The following is a 21,109-nucleotide window of genomic DNA, read 5'->3' on the forward strand; positions in this document are numbered from 1 at the left end:
CCCCCTGCATTTGGAACACAGAGCGCTACCCACTGGACCACCAGGGAAGTCCCAGGAATTTTAAATATACCTCCGTGAAGGACAGTTTTGTGTAAGACTATAAATCATATTACAAATTACCAAATTTTAGACTAGACTAAAAATCTAAGGTTTTTTCTACTTAACAAAGCCATGTATATCTCAGAGTATGAATATTGTGGGTGCGTGAGCATCTTCTCAGATGGCTCACAGAAGGAATGGCTCTTCCAGACGATGGACCATCAGTGTGTCTAGGTGGAGCATTCTTCTGAAAAATGATGTTTAGTGAAAATTTGCAACACACGACATTAACTCTGTGGGACTGTACAATAAAACCAGTATAATATTTCAGCATACGTTTTGTGTTGTAAAATTTAATACAGTGTGATTTTTATTGTCACTTAAAATACCTTATAAAATGTCCCAAATTAGGTGGGCTATTTCTGCATATTTTACTTTTTAAATGTTTGTTACTTAACGCATTTTCCCCTTAAAAGCTAGTCATGTTTTCATTTGTTAAACAATCTTATGAAAGAGTAGATAAAAACATATGTATGGGGACTTCCCTGGTGGAGCAGTGGTTGAGAATCCGCCTGCCAATGCAGGGGACACGAGTTTGAGCCCTAGTCTGGGAAGATCCCACATGCCGTGGAGCAACTAAGCCTGTGCGCCACAACTACTGAGCCTGCGCTCTAGAGCCCGTGAGCCACAACTACTGAGCCCGCATGCCACAACTACTGAAGCCTGCACGCCTAAAGCCCGTGCTCCGCAACAAGAGAAGCTACCGCAGTGAGAATCCTGCGCACCGCAATGAAGAGTAGCCCGCACGCAGCAACGAAGACCCAGCAAGGAAGACCCAATGCAGCCAAAAATAATTAATTAATTTAAAAAAACCATATGTACGGTTTTAAGAATAATAGTAAAAGGAACATCCATGTGATGTCTAGTAGGTAACCACTAGCCACATGTGGCTTTTTTTTTTTTTAGCAATATTATTTTATTTATTTTTTTAAACATTTATTTATTTGGTTGTGTCAAGTCTTAGTTTGCAGCAGGTGGGCTCCTTAGTTGCAGCTCACTGGTTCCTTAGTTGTGGCACATGGGCTTTTTTAGTTGTGGCAGGTGGGCTCCTTAGTTGTGGCATGCAAACTCTTAGTTGTGGCATGCGTGTGGGATCTAGTTCCCTGGCCAGGGATCAAACTCGGGCCCCCTGCATTGGGAGCGCGGAGTCTTAACCACTCCACCACCAGGGAAGTCCCCACATGTGACTATTGAGCACTTAAAACGTGGCCAGTCTAGTTGACATGTGCTGTATGTGGAAAAGTACACACTGAATTTTGAAAACTTGGTACAAAAAAAAGAAGCATGTAAGATATCTCAATAATTTTTATATTGATTACATGTTGAAATAATATTTTAGGTATATTTGGTTAAATAACATTACTGGGATTAATTTCACCTGTTTCTTTTTAGTGTTTTAAACATGGCTGCTAGAAAATTTACATTTATATATGTGAGTTGCATTTGTGATTCCCATTATATTTATGTTGGATAGTGATGCCTTAAAAAACTCCACAGTCCTATTCCCCCCTCCACAAAAACTTCTCACTACCTTGATTAATATATTTATTTCCTTGCTTTTCTTTATCATCTTGTTCCTATGGATGTATTTCTAAACAATGATTTGTTTAATTTTGAAAAACTGAATATAGCAAGCACAAACTTCATGACAATGTAAATAAAGGACTATAATGTCAGTTCAACATGAAAGTTCCTAGGAGATAAGCTGAACAAAATCTCAGTGTTACTTCTGGATTCAGCTTCCCGGCGAATTTTAAAAGCCTCTGGGGAAGTTTGTGAGCCGAGTCATGAGTAGGTTATGGAAAACCTAGGGCTCATTCTGGATTTGGGGCATCTGGCACAATGTGAGCCATTGTTCACAGTATGCTGGAGGTCTGGAGGAAATAATGATCAGAGGAAATGGGCTGCTCTATATTTTCTGATTCTAGGTTCACCATGAACTGCCTCCTTTTTACATGAGTTTTTCCATAACTCTTTCTATTTTATAAAACAAACTCTATACCCATTAAACAGTAACTCCCCATTCCTTGACTCCCCCTTCCCCTTTGTTCCTGGCAGCCACCATTCTTCTTTGTGACTTTGATTACTCTAAGTACCTCTTATAAGTGGAATCATACAGTATTTGTCTTTTTATGACTGGCTTATTTCATTTAGTATAATGTCTGGAAGATTCATCCATGTTGTAGCATATTGCAGAACTTCCTTCTTTAAAAGGCTGAATAATAATATTCTGTTGTATATATAGACCACATTTTGCTTATCTATTCATTCGTCAGTGGACATGTGGGTTGTTTCCATGTTTTAGCTCATGTAAATACTGCTGTTATGGACATGGGTGTGTAAATATGTCTTAGAGACCCTGCTTTCAGTTCTTTTAAATATATACCCAGAAGTGGAATTGCTGGATCATATGGTAATTCTCTTCTTAATTTTTTGAGGAATTGCCATACTGTTGTCCACAGAAGCTATATTCTTTTTTTTTTCTTTTAAGTCTTATATCATGTAACTTTTTTTTTCTTAGAATTTTATTTTTTTATACGGCAGGCTCTTATTAGTTATCCATTTTATACACATTAGTGTATATATGTCAATCCCAGTCTCCCAATTCATCACACCACCACCACCACCCCACCACCACTTTCCTCCCTTGGTGTCCATACGTTTGTCCTCTACATCTGTGTCTCTATTTCTGCCCTGCAGACCAGTTCATCTGTACCATTTTTCTAGGTTCCACATATATATGTTAATATATGATATTTGTTTTTCTCTTTCTGACTTACTTCACCCTGTATGACAGTCTCTAGGTCCATCCACGTCTCTACAAATCACCCAATTTCGTTCCTTTTTATGGCTGAGTAATATTCCATTGTATATATGTACCACATCTTCTTTATCCATTCATCTGTTGATGGGCATTTAGGTTGCTTCCATGACTTGGCTATTGTAAATAGTGCTGCAATGAACATTGGGGTGCATGTGTCCTTCTTTTTTGAATTGTATTTATTTACTTATTTATTTATGGCTGTGTTGGGTCTTTGTTGCTGTGCGCGGGCTTTCTCTAGTTGTGGTGAGCAGGGGCTACTCTTCATTGTGGCGCGCGGGCTTCTCATTGCTGTGGCTTCTCTTGTTGCAGAGCATGGGCTCTAGGTGCCCGGGCTTCAGGAGTTGTGGCTTGTGGAATCTGGAGTGCAGGCTCAGTAGTTGTGGCACACGGGCTTAGTTGCTCCGCGGCATGTGGGACCTTCCCGGACCAGGGCTTGAACCCGTGTCCCCTGCATTGGCAGGCGGATTCTTAACCACTGCGCCACCAGGGAAGCCCATCATGTGTCCTTTTGAATTATGGTTTTCTCTGGGTATATGCCCACTTGTGGGATTGCTGGGTCATAGGGTAATTCTATTTTTAGTTTTTTAAGGAACCTCCATACTGTTCTCCATAGTGGCTGTATCAATTGACATTCCCACCAACAGTGCAAGAGGGTTCCCTTTTCTCCACACCCTCTCCAGCATTTGTTGTTTGTAGATTTTCTGATGATGCCCATTCTAACTGGTGTGAGGTGATAACTCATTGTAGTTTTGATTTGTATTTCTCTAATAATTAGTGACGTTGAGCAGCTTTTCATGTGCTTCTTGGCCGTCGGTATATCTTCTTTGGAGAAATGTCTATTTAGGTCTTCTGCCCATTTTTGGATTGGGTTGTTTGTTTTTTTAATATTGAGCTGCATGAGCTGTTTATATATTTTGGACATAAATCCTTTGTCCGTTGATTCATTTGCAAATATTTTCTCCCATTCTGAGGGTTGTCTTTTTTCGTCTTGTTTATGGTTTCCTTTGCTGTGCAAAAGCTTTTAAGTTTCATTAGGTCCCATTTCTTTATTTTTGTTTTTATTTCCATTACTCTAGGAGGTGGATCAAAAAAGATCTTGCTGTGATTTATGTCAAAGAATGTTCTTCCTATGTTTTCCTCTAAGAGTTTTATAGTGTCCAGTCTTACATTTAGGTATCGAATCCATTTTGAGTTTATTTTTGTGTATGGTGTTAGGGTATTCTAATTTCATTCTTTTACATGTAGCTGTCCAGTTTTCCCAGCACCACATATTGAAGAGACTGTCTTTTCTCCATTGTATATCCTTGCCTCCTTTGTCATAGATTAGTTGACCATAGGTGCATGGGTTTATCTCTGGGCTTTCTATCTTGTTCCATTGATCTGTGTTTCTGTTTTTGTGCCAGTACCATATTGTCTTGATTACTGTAGCTTTGTAGTATAGTCTGAAGTCAGGGAGTCTGATTCCTCCCACTCCATTTTTTTCCCTCAAGACTGCTTTGGCTATTCGGGGTCTTTGTGTCTCCATACAAATTTTAAGATTTTTTGTTCTAGTTCCGTAAATAATGCCATTGGTAATTTGATAGAGATTGCATTGAATCTGTAGATTGCTTGGGTAGTATAGTCATTTTCACAATATTTATTCTTCCAATCCAAGAACATGGTATATCTCTCCATCTGTTGGTATCATCTTTAATTTCTTTCATCAGTGTCTTATAGTTTTCTGCATACAGGTCTTTTGTCTCCCTAGGTAGGTTTATTCCTAGGTATTTTATTCTTTTACACAGCAGCTATATTCTTTTACATTCCCACAGCGGTTCCAGTTTCTCATCGTTACCAACACTTGTTTTCTGGGTTTTTTGTTTTTTATTTATTTATATTTGGTTGTGTTGGGTCTTCGTTGCTGCACTCAAGCTTTTTCTAGTTGCGGCGAGCGGGGGCTACTCTTTGTTGCAGTGCGTGGGCTTCTCATCCGGTGGCTTCTCTTGTTGCGGAGCATGGGCTCTAGGTGCACGGACGTCAGTAGTTGTGACGTGTGGGCTCAGTGGTTGTGGTGCTTGGGCTCTAGGGCACAGGCTCAGTAGTTGTAGTGCACGGGCTTAGTTGCTCTGCGGCAGGTGGGATCTTCCCAGACCAGGGATTGAACCCATGTCCCCTGCCTTGGCAGGTGGGTTCTTAACCACTGCGCCACCAGGCAAGTCCCTTTTCTGTTTTTTTGTTGGTAGTGATCCTAATGGCTGTGGGTTGGTATCTCATTGTAGTTTTTTTTAATGTTTATAGCAGGTTTATTTTTATTATTGACGTATAGTTGATGTATAATATTATATGAGTTATAGGTGTACAATATAGTGATTCACAATTTTTAAAGGTTATTCTCCATTTATAGTTATTATAAAATATTGGCTGTATTCCGTGTGTTGTACAGTATATCCCTGTTGCTTATTTTATACGTAGTATCTCACTGTAGTTTTGATTTGCATTTCCCTAATGACTAGTGTCGTTGAGCATCTTTTCATGTGTTTATGGGCCATTTGTATATTTTCTTTAGAGAAATTTCTATTCAGGTACTTTGCCCATTTTTGAATTGAGTTATTTGTGGGTTTTTTGTTGTTGAGTTTTAGGAGTTCTCTATATTGATTCTGGATTTTAATTTCTTAATAGGTATATGATTTGCACATATTTTCTCCCATTCTGTGGGTTGCCTTTTTCCTCTGTTGATAGTGTCTTTTGATGTACAAATTTTTAAAATTTTAATGAAGTCCAGTTTGTCTGTTTTTGTTGTTGTTACCTGTTTCTTTGGTGTCATCCCCAAGAAATCATTGTTAAATCCAGTGTCATGAAGCTTTTATCCTTGCTTCTAAGAGTTTTATAGTTTTAGGTCTTACATTTAGGTCTTTGGTGCATTTTGAAGTAATTTTTGTAGATAGTGTCAGGTAAGGGTCCAACTTCATTCTTCTGCATATGGATATCCATTTTTCTAGCACCGTTTATTAAAAGGACTGTCCTTTCCCCATTGAATGGTCTGGGCACCCTTGTCAAAAATCATTTGACCACCTATGTGAGGGTTTATTTCTGGGTGTTTTACTCTAGTCCATTGGTCTGTATGTCTTTATGCCAATACTAAGCTGTTTTGATTAATGAATCTTTAAGTTTTGAAATCAGGAAGTGTGACTCCTCCAGTTTTGTTCTTTTAAGATTGTTTTGGCTATTCAGGTCCCTATGCCTTTTTTTTTCTTTACTTTTACATATTTTAATTCATTTTCCATATGCCTTTTAGGATGGGTTTGGTTAACACATCCATTTATTGAGTGTGCGTCTGCGTGTGTGCATGCACGCGTGTAAACACGTTTGCTTGCTTAATCCTTTAAGTTCCAGGCACATTCTGTGTTAATCCATGTTATGATTTCTGCAAGAAGTACTGTTTTCTGTTTGGAACTGTAAGAAGTAGATTGGTAAATTACATTAAATCACTATAGAAGAAGCTATTTTTTACACTTACATGCAACCCAATTATGATTCAGAGGCAAGTGAGATTGAATGACTGTCTGTAATGATTATCCAACAGGCAAGCAGCTGACTATGCATTTCTAAATGAGGAGGAACATGTGACTAAAGGAGAATGAGTCAGAACCAAGTATCTTCTAAAGGAATCTGTTAAATAGACTACAGAAATGATTACAACGAAAAGGCAGGGTGCATACTTCCTTTGTGGAATATCTTGTTTTCCTGGGTGCCTGTGGCCATCCCAGTATTATTGCTTATCTGCTGATTCATTGGTGTGATCAACTGTTCATTGTCTCAAAAAAAAATGGCTTCTTTCCCTTGGAGAGAAATCACTGTGTAAAACTTTGGTGGAAGTATTGTGTGTAAGCATTCAGTTTCTGTGGTGCTCTGTATGTTTCTTAAGTGTATGTTCATTGGCTTAACTAATTTTTACTATCAACTATGAAAGAGGTATTATATAACCTTGATTTTATATGTGAGGAATCTGAGGCTTATTAGCAATCTTAAATGATTTGTCTCAAATACACTGTTAGAACCAGGATTTAAATCCAGGTTTTATCTGATTCTAAAGTACATTTAGTTTTTACTCTTCCCATGCTGTCTTGGGGTTAAGCATAGTGATAATATTCCTTTCCTTTAAAAAATAATTATGGTTGATTCTCTTAATATATGGTAGTTATCTTCTATAAAGTCCCTGCAGACTTGGAAGTAATGAACACCGAACAACTTCTTCCGCGGAAAATACAGAGTTAGGTTCCTGCAAGCCTCTGGTCACAACATCCTCCTCAGCCAGTTAATACATAATCTTGTTTATGTATGTTTCTGTTTAAAGACACCTTATTTAATATATATTGTTGATTCAGCATTAAACAACAAAATGTTGAGCATCTAGGTTATTTGTAACCTTTTGCCATTATTAAAAAACCCTTAAGGGTGAACAGCCTTGTAATCAAATACTCTGTATACATCTTTGATTAAATTTTAGGATACGTTCATAGGCATGACATTGCTGGGTCAAAGGAAAATTCACACTTTAAAAAAAATTTTTATTTTTATATTGGAGCATAGTTGATTAACAATGTTGTATTAGTTTTATATCACTTTTTTTTTAGATTCTGCATATATAAGTGATATCATATGATATTTGTCTTTCTCTGTCTGACTTCACTTAGTATGATAATCTCCAGGTCCATCCATGTTGCTGCAAATGGCATTATTTCATTCTTTTTAATGGCTGAATAATATTACATTGTATATATGTACCACATCTTCTTTATCCATTCATCCATTGATGGACCTTTAGGTTGCTTCCATGTCTTGGCTATTGTAAACAGCACTACAATGAACATTGGGGTACATGTATCCTTTCGAACCCTGTTTTTCTCCGGAAATATGTCCAGGAGTGGGATTGCTGGATCATATGGTAGCTCTGTTTTTAGTTTTTTAAGGAACCTCCATACTGTTCTCCATAGTGCCTGTACCAATTTACCCTTTTCTCCACACCCTCTCCAGCATTTATTGTTTGTAGACACTTTTTAATGATGGGCATTCTGACTGGTGTGAGGCGATATCTGATTGTAGTTTTGATTTGCATTTCTCTAATAGTTAGCGATGTTGAGCATCTTTTCATGTGTCTCTTGGCTATCTGTATGTCTTCTTTGGAGAAATGTCTATTTAGGTCTTCTGCCCATTTTTTTATTGGGTTGTTTGTTTTTTTTGATATTGAGCCCCACGAGCTATTTGTAAGAGGAAAATTCACACTGTTGCCAAAAAATGCCTTCCCAGAATTGTTAGCCAGTTCATGCTCCCTCTGACAATGTAGTAGAACCTGGTATCTCTCCTCATACACATTATTAAGATTTTTAATTTAAAAAAAATTTTTAAAAATATTTATGTATGTATGTATCTTGCGCCGGGTCTTAGTTGCGGCACACGGGAGCTTCGTCGCGGCATGCGGACACTTAGTTGCCACAAGCACGCAGGATCTAGTTTCCCGACCAGGGATCAAACCTGGGCCCCCTGCAATGGGAGCGCAGAGTCTTACCCAGTCAACCACCAGGGAAGTCCCTAATTTAAAAAATTTTTACCTTTTGTTTAGAAATAGCTACCTTGTTTTATTTTAATATTTTAGCCATTTTATTTATTTTTTTTCAAACTTTTTTTTTTTTTTAATGATAGTTTTCCCATCTCCCCTGGTTAAGTAAAATACCCTTTTACCATTGATTTGAAATGTTGCCCTTTTCATTTATTAAGTACTTGTATATGTGGTTTTGTTTTTTAATTTTTTTGTTTATTCCATCAAGTTGTTTCTGGCTGCCACAGCACTACTGCATATGTACTGATTGCGTTGTTACAGGTCTTAATAGCTGAAAGAGCAGAAAAATACTTTCTTTTATTCTCTTGGATGGTCTGATTCTTTTGTATGAATTATAGACTTATTTTGTACATTCCAAAAAACATTATTTTGAGATTTTACTGGAATTTCGTTAAAATAAGGATTACTTTGGTATAAATTGGCATTTGTAGTCTTAACCATTAGAGAACATGACATCTCACTAGTTTTTCAAGTCTCTTTCTGTGTTTCAAAAATTAGGTATTTTCTTCTTATAGAGCCTACCTGTTTCGTATTAAATTTATTCTTAGTAGATACTTTTAATGCTATTTTTTAAAATATAAATTTATTTATTTATTTATTTTGGCTGCGTTGGGTCTTCTTGCTGCATGTAGGCTTTCTCTAGTTGCGGCGAGCAGGGGCTACTCTTCGTTACGGTGTGCGGGCTTCTCATTGTGGTGGCTTCTCTTGTTGCGGAGCACGGGCTCTAGGCACGCAGGCTTCAGTAGTTGTGGCACACAGGCCCAGTAGTTGCGGCTCGCGGGCTCTAGAGCGCAGGCTCAGTAGTTGTGGTGCATACGCTTAGTTGCTCCGCAGCATATGGGATCTTCCTGGACCAGGGCTCGAACCCTTGTCCTCTGCATTGGCAGGCGGATTCTTAACCACTGTGCCACCAGGGAAATCCCAATGCTATTTTAAAATAAGGTTTGTTTTTTTAATTTTTCATTTTATTTTCTAAATAGTTACTGTTGTAATACGGGAAAGTTGTTGGGTTTTGTATATTTTTTTTATAACCAGCCACTTTATTGAACTCATTAATTCACTTGGTTTTTCAGTTGAATATTTTATATTTTTCAGGTAGATAATCTTCAAATATTATATCCTGGTCATGTTTATATGCAAATTTGTTAGAACTGTGGTCTTTAAAAAGAGGTTGCAAAGCTGCTGGATCCAGCTCCTTACAATTTTATTACTATCAATGGAACATTCCATTAACCTTAGGAGTTAAGTGAGTCCTACTTAAATGTAATGGGTGAATTCAGTCTTAATTCTTACAGTTCTTTTTGTATGCATTCCGTTCTTCCTTATTAAAGACTTTAACTGGTGTTGGAATCTTTTTTGGGGTGGTGGGATACAATTTTTAAAAAATCATCATGTATTCCCCTCTGCCCTTATGATAATACCATGTACAAAATGACAGGTAATATACATCTGTTGAATAGGTGAATCCTTTCAAATTGAAATTATAGGAAAGCTACAAGAAAAACATTTCTAAATTCCAGGTGTACTTCTGTTCTTCTATTAATCATTATTCAGGTATGTCCTGAGGGCCTAAGGGGTACTGATCATTTCCTCTACTGTTTTCCCTAATATCTCAGTTTATTGGCTAGAGTCACAATTATTTGAGCTCTAATAGTTTACTATAAGGAAATGAAATATTCTTTCCAATTGAAATGGGTTTTTTGAGTGTGAAGTATCTGCTTCTTGCTTTTATCAATAGCTTTGACACTTGGTTTCTGTGTATCTTGATGTTATGGCTCAGTACCAGTGTGTATGGGAGTCTTTGCAAATTTACGATTATTCTGTTTTAATTATCTTGAAATTATCTTCTTCAGAACCACTCAATAAAGGGAACTCTTTCTGCTGTCCCGTTGTACCCTCAATTTCTATTCTCAGTCCAGCTACCTAGGAGCTAGAAACACTGAACATCCATATAGTATTGTAGAAGAAAGGGCAATTGAAGATGCCACTGTTTATTCCAAATTTATATACTCTCAGAATAAGAGACTCCAGACTCAGAGATAGAACTATTTTGTACAGGTTGATAAATGGGAAACTAACTAAGTCCTCTCTTATCCTTCCTCTGGCACATTTCAAAACCCAGGGAAACTAATGTTTAGCTGCTTAAGCAGTTTGGTCCCTTTACTAAATGAAGGGTATTTATCATCTCTCAAGCTTGGTGCTACAAAGACCTTGGTGTCTGTGAGGGGAAAGGGAAGAATTGCATTTTTACTGTCATAGTTGAATCCTTTTCCCCTTGTACACCCTTTTGAGAATTTGGTGAAAGCATTGGACTTCCTTAGAAAAATGCACATGGACACAAACATACATTTTTACCAGAATTTTGGGAGGTTTCTGGTCTTCTTGAAACTTATCCATAAACCCAAACTCATGTGGGTTTTCTCAACTCCAGACTAAGAACTCCTGCCTTAAATAAGAACATGGCTAAAAATTATGAGTAACCTAAGATACTGTAACGTAATACTTCAAAATCTTATGCAGCCAACAAAGGGGAAATTTTTACTTGGGGGCCTTTAACTTAACCTTTAGCCACTAGGCTCTTTGCATGTTTTCCTGTTTCTTCACTGGCAGTTCATAGGCTGCTCTGCTGGATTATTCTCTTCTACCCAACATCTGAAAGTTGGATTTCCTTAGGGTTCTTCATGGGTCCCCCTCTTTTCTCCTTCTACTTACTGCTTGAGTAATCTCTTCCTTTCCCCTGGATTTAAATACCACTGTGTCGTTGATGACTGCCAGATTTATATCATCAGCCCATATCTCTTCACAGAGTGCTAGAATCCTATATGCAACTGCCTGCTCAAAAATCTCCATATACATATCTTATAGATGTCACCTATATAACAGATAAAACTTATTGCAAATATTTTTTATAATAGCTCTACTGAGATAAAATTCATAGACCATAAAATTCATCCTTCACTAAATTAACTAAAAATCCAGGGATTTTTAGTATATTCACAGAATTGTGCAGCTGTCACCACTCTGTCATTCCAAAACATTTTCATCACCTTAAAAAGAAATCCTGTACTTATTAACAGTCACTCCTCATTCCCCCCTCCCCTCAGCCCCTGGGAACCACTGATATCCTTTCTGTCTCTGTATTTACCTATTCTGGATGTTTCATATAAATGAAATCATATAGTATGTGGCCTTTTTCTGGTTTCTTTCACTTAGCATAATGTTTTCAAGGTTCATCCATGTTGTAGCATGTATCACTACTTTATTCCTTTTTTTTTTTTTTAAAGGAATATTTTTCTTTTTAATTAATTAATTTATTTATTTATTTTTAGCTGTGTTGGGTCTTCATTTCTGTGCAAGGGCTTTCTCCAGTTGCGGCAAGCGGGGGCCACTCCTCATCGCGGTGCGCGGGCCTCTCACTACCGCAGCCTCTCTCGCTGCGGAGCACAGGCTCCAGAAGCGCAGGCTCAGCAGTTGTGGCTCACGGGCCCAGTTGCTCCGCGGCATGTGGGATCTTCCCAGACCAGGGCTCGAACCCGTGTCCCCTGCATCGGCAGGCAGACTCTCAACCACTGCGCCACCAAGGAAGCCCCTTTATTCCTTTTTAATGGCTGAATGGTATTCCATTATATGGATAATGCCACAGTTGGTGCGTACGTGTTTTTGCTGAAGCTCTACTGCTACAGTGATGTGGAATTTAAAGCTACAAATGTGAAAGAAAAGTGATTGTGTAATTTGGATTGAAATAACATCACAAATACTGATACTTAGAGATTGAGCTGATTAAAAAATTGTGCAGTACTTTACCTTATTTCCAAAAGAACACAAAACGTGAGGCTGCAGTCACTTTTAACTTTCTGTGAAGTCTTAAACATATCCTCTGATATTTTACTTTTGGAAAGATAAGCAAGCTATTTTGTTATTTTTGTGTGTGATTAGCTGAATATTTACCCAATTTAAAGGCTTTATAGAATTCATTTTATATAAAACATTTAATTGTTCTAGGACAATGGGTTTAAACCCTAGGTCATATTCTAATACATTTTCTTTTCACAGTTTGAAATAAACCATCATTATTTTCAGTGAAAAATGTCTGAATGTTTAAATGACATTATTAAATTACATTACAAAATACCAAACTAAGAGAGTTTTAGTTTCTTCGTACTTCAAGGTTTGGTATTCATGAATGTATGAAAGTGCCAAGCATTTACTTTGAAGGTCTACACATAAAACTGTATTTATTTAAATGTGAACATCGCAGTAAATCACAGGATCATCTAAATATTTTAAATTACAATTCCAGGCACTAGCCTTGATTATGAACTGTAGCCATTTTCTGAGCCCATTTAGGAATTTTCCAAAGCAGATCAGTGGTTTTCTTAGTCATGAGAAAACTTTTATAAAGAAGTAATAAATCAGCTGTTTAAAAATTTGGTAATTTCGTAAGGAAAATATTTTTTGACTATGGAAGTTAATATGAATAAGCTAGATTATGGAATCTTTGAATCCAAAAGATGTAAGTCATTGATGAAGAATATAGAATCTGATCATGAAGTTGACCTTTCTCTGCTATTAGATGAGGATTATCTTTATGTTTAGTGTGAGAATTTAAAATAATGAGGTAGATTGATAAGTGAAATGCTGTGCTCCTGATTGTGTAGCACCCCCTCCTCTGTTGGAAAGAGTAAGTGGGAATCTTGATTAGTAGATGTGGTAAGTCAAGTTATATTGATAGGCAATTCAGAGGGTTATTTTAGGTTTAGTGAGGTATCGAATATGAGGTCGTCACAGTTACTTGTTCAACTAGGTGCATACCAGTGGAGTTTTAAATTCACAGTGTGGAAGGGAATGAGCACTTATCAGAACAGAAGGAAATGTGTGGTTAAACGGTTTCAGCTATAACTGTAGACTGTTTCCCTTGGTCCAAATGGGAGGAGAAATGGAACCTTATGTTTTTGGCTTTTTTTCCAGTATCAGTAGAAATTGATTCAGCATGGTTTATTGGGGCCCTTAACAGGAAAAACAGTTGTGTTTACTAGCGGAGGGGAATGACTTAAATATGTACTAAGAAGGCATAAGTCCTCTAGGTTTTATTTTACAGGTGTCTCAGTCATTTTTGTTGCATATTTATAATTACTGACATAATTAATGATTTAATAAGTTATTCTTATTAAACCTCTGTAAAACAAGAATGCCTCATGACTTTTTTTGTTGAAGAAACTGCTGAATTGAGTAAAGAAAAAGTTGATGCTTCCAGCTTTTTCCTCAAAATGAGAAACTGCCTTACTGACTATATAATTATAGGTAATAAATAATGCTAATTTTAGCTCACAAAAGCAGTGGGATTATCCGAAGAAAATATATTTGGTTTAAGCAGATGAAGAACCTTATTTATAAAGATATATTGGATAACCTGGCATTTTGAAAACTCATTGAAGTCCTGCATCCTCTGCATTTAAAAGATCTTGTTAAGGCAGTAAATGATAAAAAAAAAAAATCTATGCTGATTTTTATTCAGAAGCCCGTGTTAAATGAGGTAGAGAAGACCTAAAATAACAATGTTGGGGTTGTTTTTTTTTTGAAGTACTTATTAGAATAAAATGGTGTTATGATGAGGGAGATTGTAAGAACTAACAAATTTCTCTTTTCTTCTCTTTTATATTTTCTTACTATATCACAGTAAAATACCTCAAGATGATAGCATTAGCACCTTTCCTTTCTTGATGGATCCTTAATTGCTCTTGAGAACAACTATATTTACAGGCAATATGAAAATTAATTTGGTGATCAAAAATGAAAGTGATTTAAATTTGGAAATCATACCTAAAGTGACTTTTGCTCGAGGGTTATTTACTTGAAACAGAAGAATTCTCTTATGTTTAGTATGCATAAATAAATGTTGCATCAGTTAAGGTTCTTTGGCTAAAAGCGGTAGAAATCAACTCTGGCTAACTTAAGTAAAAAAAGAAAAGGAAAGAAAAACAGCATTACTTACCAGGAATCTATGAGGTAGCTTATAAAACTGAAAGGAAATATGAAGAACCTGACCCTGGGTGGCTCTAGGTATCCAAACAGGGAGAAACAGTGCGTGCTCTCTTCAGGGGCTAGTGAATTCCAGTTGTTTTACATCTTTATGTCTTCCTATTCAAGAGTCAAAAATTAAAGCAAAGTACCTGATTGTCCTAGCTTCAGCTGCAAAAGAAACAATGTCACTTCAAGTATCACCTTACTACAGTTTTTACAAAATCTGTAAAACTTCCTTTTAAAAATAATCTGGAGGGACTTCCCCGGTGATGCAGTTGATAAGAATCCTCCTGCCAATGTAGGGGACACGGGTTCGAGCCCTGGTCCAGGGAGATCCTACATGCTGCGGAGCAACTAAGCCCGTGCACCACAACTACTGAGCCTGTGCTCTAGAGCCCGCGAGCCACAACTACTGAGCCCGCATGCCACAACTACTAGAGCCCGCATGCCACAACTACTAAAGCCCACACACCTAGAGCCTGTGCTCAACAACAAGAGAAGCCACCGCAATGAGAAGCCCAACTGGAGAAAGCCCACACGCAGCAATGAAGACCCAACACAGCCAAAAATGAAAATAAAATTAAATCTTTAAAAAAATAAATAAATAATCTGGAAAAATTGTGACTAGAAATAAAATCCTGGTAAACCAGATTAACTTAATTTATAGAATATGGTCAGAGGCTATGCTTTGTATACTTTCCTACAATTCTTAATTTTATAATTGTATTTATTTTTTTTCCCCCAAAAAAACCCAGTTTTCATAAGTAAGTTTATCCTTTGTTTTTTATGTGTCTTATGGCTTATTATTGGTTTTCATCCTTCTTTCTGTGTCTTAGGTATATTTGAAGGCTCCCATGATTCTGAATGGAGTCTGTGTTATCTGGAAAGGTTGGATTGATCTCCAGAGACTGGATGGTATGGGCTGCCTGGAGTTTGATGAGGAGCGAGCCCAGGTAGGGTGACTTCAGGCTTTACTGACTGTGGTCCCTTTATTTACCCCTAATCTTGCCTTTGTGTGGAGATCTATTTTACCCAGTATTTAAGAGTAAGTATACAGTGCTGCCCTGGGAGCCGCAGCTGGTCCCGGCCTTGCAGCTTGCGGGGGAGGCTGCCTGGAGGAGGCGGCGACAGTGGTGGCGGTGGTGTGTCCCTGGGCCCCTGGACCGCAGCTTCTTTACTGCCAAGTCTATCCATCTGTTCATCCGTCTGTGGGGGTCCACAATGGCCACCTTCAGCCGCCAGGAATTTTTCCAGCAGCTCCTACAGGGCTGTCTCCTGCCTACTGCCCAGCAGGGCCTTGACCAGATCTGGCTGCTCCTTGCCATCTGCCTCGCCTGCCGCCTCCTCGGGAGGCTTGGGTTGCCATCCTACCTGAAGCATGCAAGCACCGTGGCAGGTGGGTTCTTCAGCCTCTACCACTTCTTCCAGCTGCACATGGTTTGGGTCATGCTGCTCTGCCTTCTGTGCTACCTCGTGCTGTTCCTCTGCCGACATTCCTCCCATCGTGGCATCTTCCTCTCCGTCACCATCCTCATCTACCTACTCATGGGTGAGATGCACATGGTGGACACTGTGACATGGCACAAGATGCGAGGGGCCCAGATGATTGTGGCCATGAAGGCAGTGTCTCTGGGCTTCGATCTGGACCGGGGCGAGGTGGGTGTGGTGCCCTCGCCCATGGAGTTCATGGGCTACCTCTTCTTTGTGGGCACCATCGTCTTTGGGCCCTGGATATCCTTCCACAGCTACCTACAGGCTGTCCAAGGCCTCCCGCTGAGCCGTCAGTGGCTGCAGAAAGTGGCCCAGAGCCTGGTGCTGGCCCTGCTGTGCCTTGTGCTGTCCACCTGTGTGGGCCCCTTCCTCTTCCCCTACTTCATCCCCCTTGATGGTGACCACCTCCTTCACAAGTGGCTGCGAGCCTACGAGAGTGCTGTCTCCTTCCACTTCAGCAACTATTTTGTGGGCTTTCTATCTGAGGCCACAGCCACGTTGGCGGGGGCTGGCTTCACCGAGGAGAAAGATCACCTGGAATGGGACCTGACGGTCTCTAAGCCACTGAATGTGGAGCTGCCCCGGTCCATGGTGGAAGTTGTCACAAGCTGGAACCTGCCCATGTCTTGTTGGCTAAATAACTATGTTTTCAAGAATGCTCTCCACCTGGGGACCTTTTCAGCCGTGCTGGTCACCTATGCAACCAGCGCCCTCCTGCACGGCTTTAGCTTCCACCTGGCTGCGGTGCTGCTGTCCCTGGCATTTATCACTTACGTGGAGCACGTCCTCCGAAAGCGCCTGGCTCGGATCCTCAGTGCCTGTGTCTTGTCGAAAAGGTGCCCACCAGACTGTTCACACCAGCATCGTTTGGGCCTAGGGGTGCGAGCCTTAAACCTGCTCTTTGGGGCCCTGGCCATCTTCCACCTGGCCTACCTGGGCTCCCTGTTTGACGTTGATGTGGATGATACCACAGAGGAGCAGGGCTACAGCATGGCATACACTGTCCACAAGTGGTCAGAGCTCAGCTGGGCCAGTCACTGGGTCACTTTTGGGTGCTGGATCTTCTACCATCTCATAGGCTGAGGCACGTCTGTGGACCCTCACAGCTCCCTCAAGAACCCTCCTCTGGGCGCCAACTCTGATGGGGGATGAGGGAAGGCCCTTTCTCTAATTTTTGACCCCCCCCGCAAGTACCCCTGCGCGCGCGCGCGCGCGCACGCACACGCACGCACGCACACACACACACACACACACACACACACACTTCCATCCATGGGCCTCCCTGCCTTCCTTGTCTCTTTTTATATATAGTTTGTTGTTATCAAATAAAATTAGGAAGTATTTTTTAGAAACAGTAAGTATAGAAAGTCTCATGTTCTCATAATATTGATGAATTCTGAAGAGATTGAGACCCAAATTTTGGTGCTGGTTTGGGGAAAGTTTTCCCTTCAGTGGTTCTGAATTGCACTGGATTACCACTGTGTGCTTAGTGGGGCACTTCAAAGTGTAGTAGATGGTTCTGTTTAATATTTGTTCTGGATCCTTAGCACATTCTGAGGGGGGAAAAAAAAACCCAGTTTAAAATAAAATGTAGGAGCAGCACTTTTGAAATGGCTGAGTGAGGAGCTTGGCAGATTCTCTCTCCAAAAAGCAGTGATTAAACTTAACAAAATTGTAAACAAACAAACAAAGACCCATTTAAGGTCTCTGGAAATTAACCAAAGGACATATATTGAGAGGCATTTATTCAGACGAAGCTGGTGAATTTCAGTAAGAACAGTGATAGTCTGGCCTTTTAGTTGGGAGCTGCTCCCATCTCCCTTAGCTCTGTGGTTCCTCAAGTTCTACCCTGGGCAGGCAGGACAAGCCATGAGGACTGGCAGCTCTGCTGTCCTGTCAGAGGGAGCTGACTTTATTTAGAGCAGCACTTGGAAAAATACATGTCCAGGGCTGTTGTTGAAAACAATAGCAGTCTCTGTGGCAAACAGTTGGAGAAAGCTAATGTTTCAGGAAGCAACAAAATGGCAGACTAGCCAGAAATTTATCAGGGAAATCTAGGGAAAGAGATAGCTAAAGTAAGCCTTATTGAGATCACACTTAACCTCTCATGGTCCAAAAGGCTGTGTACGTGTGCAAGGCTACACCTGTTCAGGAGAGGACAGAGAGAGCCCTTGAAAGCTACTAGTCCCTGGCTGAATACAGGGTAGACTGATAAACTCCCTGCACTTTGAAAGTAAGCCACACACAGATTCCATGGCAAAGGATTAGAAGCCTTCTGACTCAAGGTGTTTAAGTAAAACCTCTGACCAATCATTGGCTGACCATTAGGTTATGCTGACCCAGGGGCAACCCCCTAGAAAGCAAGGCTTAAAAAGAAAAAAAACTAAGCAGTGACATCAGAGGCTGCACACTGCTGGGGAAACAGACTCCACACAACTAGGCAAGTCACTAAGTAGACAAACAAAAAACAGCAACAACAAGCTGGAGGCAGGGGTCAGAATTCAGAGTTGCTACAGTATATTATCTAAAATATCCAATTTTTAACAGGAAATTACAAGACATGCAAATAAGCACAAAAGTGTGACTGATACTCAGGGGAAAAAGCAGGCAGTAGATACTCTGAGGGAGTTCAGATGATGGTTCTTAGTGACAAAAGACTTAAAAGCAATTCTTTTTCAGTATGTTCAGAGAACTAAAGGAAAATTTCTTCCTTTAAAGAATTGAAGGACAATTATGACAGTGACTCATCAAAGACAGAATATTAATAAAGAGATCTAAATTTTTAAAAAGAATCAAGTAGAAATTCTAGGATTGAAAAGTACGATAACTGAAATGAAAAATTCACAGACTCAACAGATTTAAGCTGGCAGAAGAATTAGTGAACTTGAACATAGATTAATAGAGATTATCCAGTCTCAAGAACAGAAAGAAGAAAGAACAAAGAAAAATGAACAGTATCAGAGATTGTAGGACACCAGCACGCAGACCAACATATATGTAATGAAAGTCCCAGGCGGTAAGGAGAGAAAGAAAGGGGCAGAAAATATATTTTAAGAAATAATGGCTGAAAACTTCTAAATTTGACGAAAAATATTCATCTCCATATCCAAGAAGTTTAATGAACTCCAAGTAGGGTAAGCAGAAAGAAATCCACAACTAGGTACATCACAGCCAAACTGTTGAAAAACAAAGAGAATCTTAAAAGCAGCAAGAAAAAGGCCTCATTACATACAAGGGAGCCACAATAAGATTAAGAGCTGACTTGTCTTTTGAAATTATGGAGGCCAGAAGATAGTGTGATGACATATTCAAAATGCTGAAAGAACATGTCAGAGTATCTGATTATTAGCGGTGTTAATTTTTTTAGTTGTTTAATATTAATCCTCTTAATAAAGTTAAAATAATGGCAAGAATAAAAAGGAGCTCTCTTTTTGTTATTTCTGTTATTCCCATTTTGTTCTCCATATATAGAAATGTAGGAATTTTCTTCTTAAGAGATCAAAAAATTAAACCTTCCTAGTAAAAAATTCAGGCTCAAAGTTAAAATTCTTAAGAAAGAATCTCTGCTACCTTAATTTCCACAGGGATAAGGAATACCTAATTCCTTCAGAAAAATAGTAAATAATTGGCAGTTTAGAAGGCTGTTTCTGTAAGATGCGATACAGCAGATTGAATTTATGTAAGGGTGAATTTCAGATTAAGTTGACTTCTAAAACTGAAATATTTTATTAAAGTGATAGGTAAAAATTTAAAGTTTAGCCCACAGTATTTTCCATACTGAGAATTTCCCAGGCTTTGTTGCCCTGGTCCACAAATTGGGCTTTATCACTATAAAGTAAGTACCATCTGTTGTCATAGTAAACTAATATAATAATAGGTCTTACATAATATAAAAATTTTAAAGCAGGGGATACCAACCATTCAGTCAACAGTCAGCACTTCTCTGGATCTTGCCCCATCCCCCAGTCTTCTGAAAGATAGTAAATGTAAAGAGGCAATGAAGTATAGAAGTTAGGAGTAGGCACTTCATGGTCATGTAATTGTGATTCCTGCCCCCACCACTTACCAGCTATTGTGGATGGCATGTTTGTGTTCCCCCAAAATTCATATTTTGAAGCCCCAACTTCCAATATGACTGTATTTGGAGATAGGACCTTTATGGGGTCTGTTAAGGTTAAATGAGTCCTAAGAGTGGGGCCCTGATATGGTAGGATTAGTGTCCTGATAAGACATGCACAAGGGAGCTAAGCTTGCTCAATCTCTTTCTCTGCCATGTGAGAACAAAATTCTCCAGTATATGCTCAGGTACTGGGTAGGCTAAGAGATAAACGGAGGATAGTCACAATTACATTTTTAAAAATTAAATTGTATAAGTATTTCAACTGAAATATTTTCACAGGTATTGTCTTTTTGCCTTTGTTCAGAGTACCTTTGACAAACGTTGGCAAGGATGCAGAACAACAGTTGGTGTGGTGTTTGATTACATAAAGTTGACACAACATTTGGCAATAAATACTAAAACTGCACATGTGTATACCTATGATCCAGCAGTTCTGTCCTGAGGCATGGTATGCAATGGGAATGAATACATATATTCATCAAAAGATAGGTGCTAGGACATTGTAGCGGCATTATTGGTTATTAGCCAGAAACTATAAACTGCCCAAATGCCCACTAACAGTCAAATGGATAAATTGCATGTTCATACAGAGAAATACAATGAAAATGAAAAACTACAACTAGCATACCAATATGGGTGAATTTCACAAATACATTGAGTGTATTAAAAAAGCATATGCTATATGAATCCATTTATATAAAAGTACAAAAATAGGTAAAACTAATAATACATGTTGTTAAAAGGAAGGATAGTGGTTTATCCTTGGGAGAGGAGGGTAGTTCCTGGAATGGAGGAGAAGACGACCTCTGAGATGCTGGTGCTGTTCTGTCTCTTCATATGGCTTTTAGTTCAGTTTCTGAAGATTCGTCAAGCTATCTTTTAGGACAGTGCTGTCCAGTAGAATTCAAATGTGAGCCACATTATGTAAATTAAAATTTTTTAAAAGCCACATTTAAAA

The 21,109-nt window shown here is 38.9% G+C and overlaps 1 protein-coding gene across 3 annotated transcripts in view; it reads left to right on the forward strand.

Annotated features, from left to right (window-relative positions):
• The window catches only part of CBFB (core-binding factor subunit beta), a 77,665-nt gene that overhangs the window by 36,038 nt on the left and 20,518 nt on the right, over window positions 1–21,109 (forward strand). For 2 of the 3 annotated variants that reach the window (XM_082439678.1, XM_082439679.1), the window contains exons 5-6: window positions 15,377–15,493; window positions 15,969–17,206. In XM_082439678.1, coding sequence (XP_082295804.1) covers window positions 15,377–15,493; window positions 15,969–17,114 — 1,263 coding nt within the window. In that variant the 3' untranslated portion in view covers window positions 17,115–17,206. Of the gene's footprint in view, window positions 1–15,376; window positions 15,494–15,968; window positions 17,207–21,109 lie in introns of those variants that run through there. The other variant, XM_082439680.1, reaches the window with a different exon arrangement.

This window comes from Balaenoptera physalus, assembly GCF_965194825.1.
Source record: "Balaenoptera physalus genome assembly, chromosome: 19".
NCBI classification, from domain to species: Eukaryota; Metazoa; Chordata; class Mammalia; order Artiodactyla; family Balaenopteridae; genus Balaenoptera; species Balaenoptera physalus.